The sequence below is a fragment of the Streptopelia decaocto genome (assembly GCF_964273445.1).
Source record: "Streptopelia decaocto genome assembly, chromosome: 16".
Lineage (NCBI taxonomy): Eukaryota > Metazoa > Chordata > Aves > Columbiformes > Columbidae > Streptopelia > Streptopelia decaocto.
The window spans coordinates 413,325-420,082 of NC_138671.1; the positions used below are offsets into that span (position 1 = coordinate 413,325).

Consider the following 6,758-nt stretch of genomic DNA (forward strand, 5'->3'; position numbering starts at 1 on the left):
CCTGTGCCCTGCTGGCATCCTGCCTGCACCTTGCCTGTGTCCTGCCTGCACCCTGCCCGTGCTGCTGCTCTCGCTCCAGCGGCTGCTGCCTCCAGACACCCCGTGCCCTTGCGCCCCGTCCTGCCTGCAGCCAGGCAGGGGCAGCACCCGTTGTCACCGGTTCTGGCCCGGCTGTTGTTCCTCTGCCGGGTGTTCCTGCCCGTCTGGAGTGCGGGGCTGCCGGGTCTGCAGGGCTCTGGACACCCAGGCGATGAAGTTTGTTCCCTTGGTTTCCTTTAAACTGGTTATTGCCAATACAAAATCAAACAGGAACAACGGCTGCCGGTGTGACTGCACACGCCAGTCGTGGCTGCTGCAGGTTCTTTCCCAGCGCGGAGCTCCCACCCGAGCCCGCCCAGCTCTTCCCACGGCACAGCTGGGGACTTGCCGGTGCAGAATGAGACCGGCTGGGCAGAGGCCCAGCGCCCGTGGCTGCGGGGCGGCTGTGGGACGGGGTACGAGCTCGCTGGGGCGGCGGAGCAGCACCCTGGGGAGCTGCCGGGGCCAGGCTGGGCTCCTGCCCTTGGGCCAGTCCTGGCCAGATCCAAACCTTGGCCCTGGTCCTGCGGCTGAGACGCTTCACGTCCTCAGGAGAAGTTGTCCCTCAGTGGGGACCTGGGGACGATGTCCCTGCTGCAGTCAGGAGTGCACTTGGGAGAAAACACCCTGCACAGCCACAGCGCTGCCAGCACACCTTTATTTAGTGCCCTGACCAGCTTTGGGATCCGTGTCCCCAGCAGCACCACTGCACACAGAGCTCCTGCACAGGACTAGAGGGTGCTCGGGCGGTTCGCTGGGTGACGCTGCCACCGAGGGCCTGGGCGGCGGTGTGAGACGTGGGGTGCCCTGGCCCTGCCGGGAGGTGCGGGGCTCTCGCTGGGGCTGGGCTGGGCTCCCCGGGGCTGCGCGCTGTGCTGCAGCCAGGCGGGAACGCGCCGGGAGCTCGCAGGGCTGGTCCCAGCCCCGGCTGCGGGACAGGCCGGGACTCCCCAGGCTCCCAGCGGCCGCCCTGCGCTGCGGGCGGCTCAGGCTCCCCCTGTGCCTGGAGGGGTCGGACGCAGTCCCAGGTCCAGCTTCTCCTGCCACTTCCTGGCCACAAACGCCAGCTTGTTCTTCGCGAGCTCGGTGTCACGGGCCGACACGTCGCGGTGCCACGTGGCACGCACGGTGTGTGCAGACCAGGGGAACACCAGGACACTGACAGCCCGGCCGGTCTCAGCCACCTCCTCCTCACTCACGGCCCGCAGGTGCTCGCAGAGCTCTGGGGGGGACAGCCAGCCCCCCCCGATGTTCATCATCACGATGTTCGTCTCCACCGCCGCAAGGCTGATGGAGCAGAGGGGCGAGTTCAGCTCCTGGATGCCTGGGGGACGCAGGGACGATCGGCTGCCAGTGCGGAGGAGGCTGCGGTGCTGCCCAAACCCTGCCCCGCGTCCTGGCTGGGGGGGAGCCGTTTGCCCTCGCCCATGCAGCACCAGGGGCACCGCAGGGACAGGCACAGCACCGTCATGGTGCTCCAGTCAGACAGAGACCCCAGCAGCACCCCAGCCTGCTGGAGATCAGCACGGCTGCCTGAGACGGCGCCCGCGCTGCTGTTCCCAGCAGAGCTGGCCGGTGCAGGATGGGACCCAGCCATGCAGCAGCATGTGGAAGCTGCACGGGTGGGCAGACAGCGTCAGCCTGCGGGTGCCCGTACCTCCCATACCCCCTGGCGTGCCAAGAGCCCCAAGTACCTTCAGCGAAGCGCCGGGCGTTGTCGTGGTCTCTGCGCAGCGTCTCCTCCGCTTGCTGCAGCCCGAGGCGGGCAGCGGCTGCCAGCACGCCCGCCTGCCGCAGCCCCCCGCCCAGCAGCTTCCGCGCGCGCCAGGCCTCGGCGACAAACCCGCGGCGCCCAGCCAGCACCGCGCCGGCCGGGGCGCCCAGGCCCTGCGCGGCCCCCGGAGCGGTGACCCCAGCTGCCCCCGGCCCTCCTGGGGACGCGCCCAGGGACGGCCCAGCCCGCAAGGTGGGCGCTCGGCCCGATGCCCCTGAGCAAGGGCAAGGCCCCGGCTTGTCTGCTCCCATCTGACCCTGGGGACCCCTCCCCATATGAGCACACCTTGGAGAAGCACAGGGATACGGAGTCGCAGTACTGGGTGATCTGAGCCGGCTTCACACCCTGGGCCACCGCCGCGTTCATCAGCCGTGCCCCGTCCATGTGCACCCGCAGCCCGTAGCGGTCAGCGAGCCCGCGGACCTGGGGAGGCAGAGCAGCAGCTGGGCTGGGAGGGACCCCCGGGGTGCCTGGTGCCAACGTGGGCTCCGCTCCGAGCTCCTCGGCAAGGCCCGGGTGTCCCTGCGGGTCCCACCTGCTGCAGGTAGGGGAGAGGCAGCACCCGGCCCCCCGCCGTGCTGTGCGTGTTCTCCAGGCAGATGAGCTCGGGGCGCGGGTGGTACCGGCTGCCGTGGGCCTCGCGGATGAGCAGCTCCAGCTGCTCCAGGTCGAAGGTGCCATCTGGCAGGTCCGGCAGCACCTGGGAATGGACACCAGCGACCTGTGCGCAGGGCAGAGAGCAGGGCTGACGGGCACGGCGTGCGGGGGGCCCGGCGCTCTGCCCCTCCACCCCCTCCGGTGCGCTCGGCCGCCGCTCGGCCCCACGGCCGGGCCGATGCGGGGGATGCAGCTGCAGCCCGGCCGGCGGCCGGCGGGGGGCGGCACCCACCTGCGCGGCCCCGCCGTGCTCGTAGACGTGCAGGTGCGCGGCCTGGCCCAGGAGCAGCTGGCCCCCCCTGCGCTGGCAGTGGCACATCACTGGGAGGGAGAGGGGCCATGAGGGGGGGCACGGGCAGCGGGTGCTCTGCGGGGCTCCGGGGGTGCTGGGGCTGTGGGACGGGGCCGCCTGCAGCGGCTGGAGCTGGGGGAGCGGCTGGGGGGCACGGCCTCCCCTCCCTGGTGCACACGCATGGCTGGGCTGGAGCGAGTCCCCGCTTGTGCGAGGGCAGGGACGTGAAGCGGGTAAAGGTTAACGGAGCAGAGCGGGGGGCGAGGGAGGCTGGGTCAGCTCCAGGGGCTGAGAGGCGGCGTGCTGCTCCAGATTGGAGGTGGAGGGGGCCAAGGAGATGCACCAGTGTCAGGCTGGACTGCTGCCCACAGCTCTCCCCGGCAGCTGCCCGGGCAGCCTCCTGAGCGCAAGCGGGTTTCTGCTTGGGACAGTGCGGGGCAGCGGGGCTGGCCTCGCCCTCTGCACCCTCCGTGGGGTGGGGACATAAAGCTGTCCCTCGGTTTGTGACCTGCCCCCCTGGGGTGCAGGGAGGTGGGCTGGGCACAGCCCCGGCACTCACCGGCGATGAGGTTCGCCATTGTGGCCGTGGGCACAAAAAGAGCCTCCTCCATCCCCAGCATCCCTGCGGCCAGGCGCTGCAGCTCTGCAGGGGAAAAGCGGGGGGTTAGGGGGTGTCTGCTGGCCCTGGGTGAGTGTGGGGGGACAGCCAGGAGCCCCCCAGGACCGGGCTGCCACCCCCAGCCCCTCGCAGCCCCCTGAGCCTCGCTCTGGGCTGGGGGGCTGCAGGCAGCGACCCCACCGGCGGCCTCGGTCCCTCATCTCTGCCGGGTCCGGGGGGAACCGTCCCCGCCGCCCACCATTGACCGTTGGGTCTTCCCCGTAGTCGTCGTCGCCCACGATGGCGCGGGCCATGGCGCGGCGCATCCCCGCGCAGGGCCGGGTCACCGTGTCGCTCCGCAGGTCCACGGTGCGCGGGGGGAACCGCGGCCGCACCGGCCCGGCCCCCGCGGGCAGGCGGCCCCGCCGCCCCGCGCCCCGCGCCGCCAGCATGGCCGCGACCGCCCCGCCGCAAGGGCTCCCGGGCGGGGGCGGGATCGCCGCCGCGGCGGGCGGGGCCGGGGTTGGGGTTGGGACCCGCGGCCGTGGGCTGCGCGACCGGCAGGAGCAGCGGGACACGGGGCAACGGCCGCTGCGTGGGCACCGAGGGCGCCCCGGGCTGCCCTGCAGCGCGGCCCCCGCAGACCCTCCCCTCCCTCCGTCCGTCACCGCTGCCCAGCCCCGCGCCCGCTCAGCCCCCGAGCCACGGTGCACGGACACGTGGAGGAGTCCGGGGACACGAGTGGGTGCAGCCGCAGCCCCCCGGCTCTCCCGCAGCCCCTCGCTTTGCCGGGAGCCCCTGTCCCTGCTGTCCTGCTGCAGCAATCGCCATTCAGCACAAGGCTGCCCGCACCCCTCGGCCCTGGCGCCGTGAGGATCCACGAGTCTTTCCACGGGCCCATGGCGTCCTGTGCTGAATGGCATTGCTCCCGCCATGCTGCTCCGGCTGCTGATGGCGCAGGGTGACCTTGCTGCTGGGAACTGACTCCGGCTCCTGGCCGCGTCTGCCCTGGAAACAGCTGACGCGCCGCAGCGCAGGCATGTCCTGCGGCAGGGCCGGCGTGGCTGCGGGCAGCCCCGCAGCTTTCTGCACGCTCCTCACCAGAGAGGGGCTCGGTGGTGTCTGGCTCCTGGCAGAAACCCCCGGCCCACAGAGCAGGGATGTGCCCAGCAGAGCAGCGAGACCCCCGCCTCCCCGCATCGGGCTGGTCCAGCCAGAGGCTGGTGACGCGCTGCGGGGCAGATCTGGCCCATGGCCACAGTGCTCTGCTGGGAGGGTCTGGGCTGTGCCCCCGGTGCTGAAGGTGGGGGGGGACACAGCTCTGCAGCACTCGGCACCTCTCCTGGCACTTGCAGGGGGAGCAGCAGGACAGGTGTCCCCTTCCCTTCTTAGGCCACGTGCTGCCTGGCCCCTGCCCGCCTGCGAGTGTGCCCCATCACTGCCTCCTCGTGCACACCGCCTCCTCGTGCACGCCGCCTCCTCGTGCACGCCGCCTCCTCGTGCACGCCGCCTCCTCGTGCACGCAGCCTCCTCGTGCACGCAGCCTCCTCGACAGCCCCTGTCCAGCCACCTCCACCACAGTGCCCGCTATACTGCTGCCTTCCTCCCGCCACCACGTGCCACCACGCATCCCCAGCCCCCCTGCCACCCGCGAGCCCCCGCGGCCGTCCCGCCTGGCTGCCCGCGCGCCCGCCGTGCCGCCTGCAGCCCTGCACGGGGGACCCGCCGCCACCTCCCGCCGCAGCCGCGCTGTCAGCCCCGCAGATGAGGGAGCCATAAACAGTTCTTCATGGAGACGTTTTTCACACGCAGGGCCACATGTTAACAGTTTTTCTTTATTTACTGCCTCCATTTCCTCTTTGTTCCAGGAACTTGTCCTCCAACTTCAAGCTGCTCATGATTAGGCAAAAAGGCCTCTAATCTCCCCGATCTGATTTACCGTCACTGAGAGCAGACGCTTCCCGTTACTGGCCCTGGACCTGGGAGCATGGACAGCCGAGCCGCGCGAGCCTCTCCTCCCCAAAGCTGCCCCGCTGCACGCGCTGCCTTCCCAGCAGCTTCCTCTTCCAGTAAGCGCTGGGCAGCGCAGCGGCCACGCCGCAGGTGGAGGGCTGGGGGACGTGCAGCTGCAGGGCCCTCGCCCGGGGACCCCACCGTGCCGGGGCCGCTGCCCCAGGGCAGGGCAGGGTCTGGAGCCGCTTTCTCCACTCCTTCGGGGGGGCCAGTTGGCTGGAGCACCCTCAGCCACGGCCTCAGCAGCCGCCCCCCATCCAGTCCCGCTGCTCCTGGCTGCAGAGCTGCGCCCGGTGTGGGGAGGGCACGTGGCCCGGCCGTGCCCCTCATCTCAGCCCCTGCGAGCGCTGGTCTCAGAGGCCCGAGCGGTGGCTGGGGCGCGGTGCTGCGCAGCCCGGGCAGGGCCGGCTCTGTGCCCGCGCAGGGTGCTCCTTTGCTGGGAGGCGGCGCACGCTCCGCAGGACCTGGCAGCGCGGCAGAGCCTCCTCCGCGGAGCCCCGCGTCCTGCGGTCGGGGACCTGCCCCGGGGTCCCCCCAGCCACTCCCCCCCAGCTGCACGGGGCCCCCGGGGGCTGTGGTGGGGGCTGGGGGTCAGCACCGGGGCCCATGGCAGGAGGCCACGTGCGGGGCTGGCCGAGCTGAGGCAGCGGGCGTGTGGGTAGCGGCGGGCAGTGCTGGTGCCTGGCCCGCGGCTCGGCAGTGGGCTCAGCCAGCGGCTGGGGGGGCTCGCCCGGGGGTCACCTGGGGGCTGCGTCACGGACCCCTCGGCTGCCACCGGCCGGCGCTGGCCAGCAGCTCCCGGCCCCACCGAACGTGCAGCCGTGGTGAGCTGAGCTCATGCTCCAGCAGTGCCTCCCCAGGGCTAAAATTAGCAGCCTGGCCGGGGATCGGAGCCCAGGTCCCGCCGCAGAAGATCGGGTTTCCCCCCACCCTCCCTGCCACAGGCCTGGCAGCTGCCGGGGCGATTCCCGGAGCCGGCCGGGCTCCCCCTGCCCTGGCCCCACAGGCAGCCCCACGGCGGCCGCTGCCAGGCCCTGCCCGCTCGCCTGGCTGCACATCCTGCCCCGGCCCTGGGGCTGAGCCCCGACACGCCCCCTCTGCGGTGCCTGCGGAGGGGCTGTGGGAGGCACGGTGACCCGTGCCGGTGCGGCTGCGCCTCCTCGGCCATCGCCGGGCAGAGGCCAAGCCATCCCCCCTGGCACTCGTGGCTTCCACGGGGACAGCGATGTGGGCTGCAGGCTGCAGGCACAGGAGCGCTGGCGGTGCAGGAGGTGCTCTGAGTGTCTTGTGCTGGGTGCCTGGGGCTGGCAACCACCCCAAGTGCTCGCTGTGAGCTTGGCAGTGTT

The 6,758-nt window shown here is 72.0% G+C and overlaps 1 protein-coding gene across 2 annotated transcripts; it reads right to left on the bottom strand.

The window, feature by feature from the left end:
* Positions 1-717: 717 nt before the first annotated feature.
* LOC309446980 (uncharacterized protein) lies at positions 718-3,875 on the bottom strand. 2 transcript variants are annotated; one of them, XM_082067218.1, is made up of 7 exons: positions 3,659-3,875; positions 3,361-3,444; positions 2,742-2,830; positions 2,388-2,552; positions 2,138-2,275; positions 1,773-1,965; positions 718-1,402 (listed from the first exon to the last, which is right to left on the bottom strand). In XM_082067218.1, the coding sequence occupies exons 1-7, from the start codon at positions 3,849-3,851 to the stop codon at positions 1,065-1,067; spliced, it is 1,200 nt and encodes a 399-aa protein (XP_081923344.1). In that variant the 5' UTR covers positions 3,852-3,875; the 3' UTR covers positions 718-1,064. The 2 variants fall into 2 exon arrangements, with proteins under 2 accessions (XP_081923344.1, XP_081923343.1); XM_082067217.1 differs by having other exon boundaries at positions 2,388-2,573.
* Positions 3,876-6,758: the final 2,883 nt, after the last annotated feature.

Bases quoted from the DNA above. Each gene is read 5' to 3' on its own strand.
- LOC309446980 (XM_082067217.1), bottom strand. From the start codon at position 3,851: ATGCTGGCGGCGCGGGGCGCGGGGCGGCGGGGCCGCCTGCCCGCGGGG. The intron at 1,966-2,137 runs GTGTGCTCATAT...GGGGCCGCGCAG, and splicing joins TATCCCTGTGCTTCTCCAAG to GGCCTGGGCGCCCCGGCCGG. The intron at 1,403-1,772 runs GTACTTGGGGCT...TGCGTCCCCCAG, and splicing joins CGCCCGGCGCTTCGCTGAAG to GCATCCAGGAGCTGAACTCG.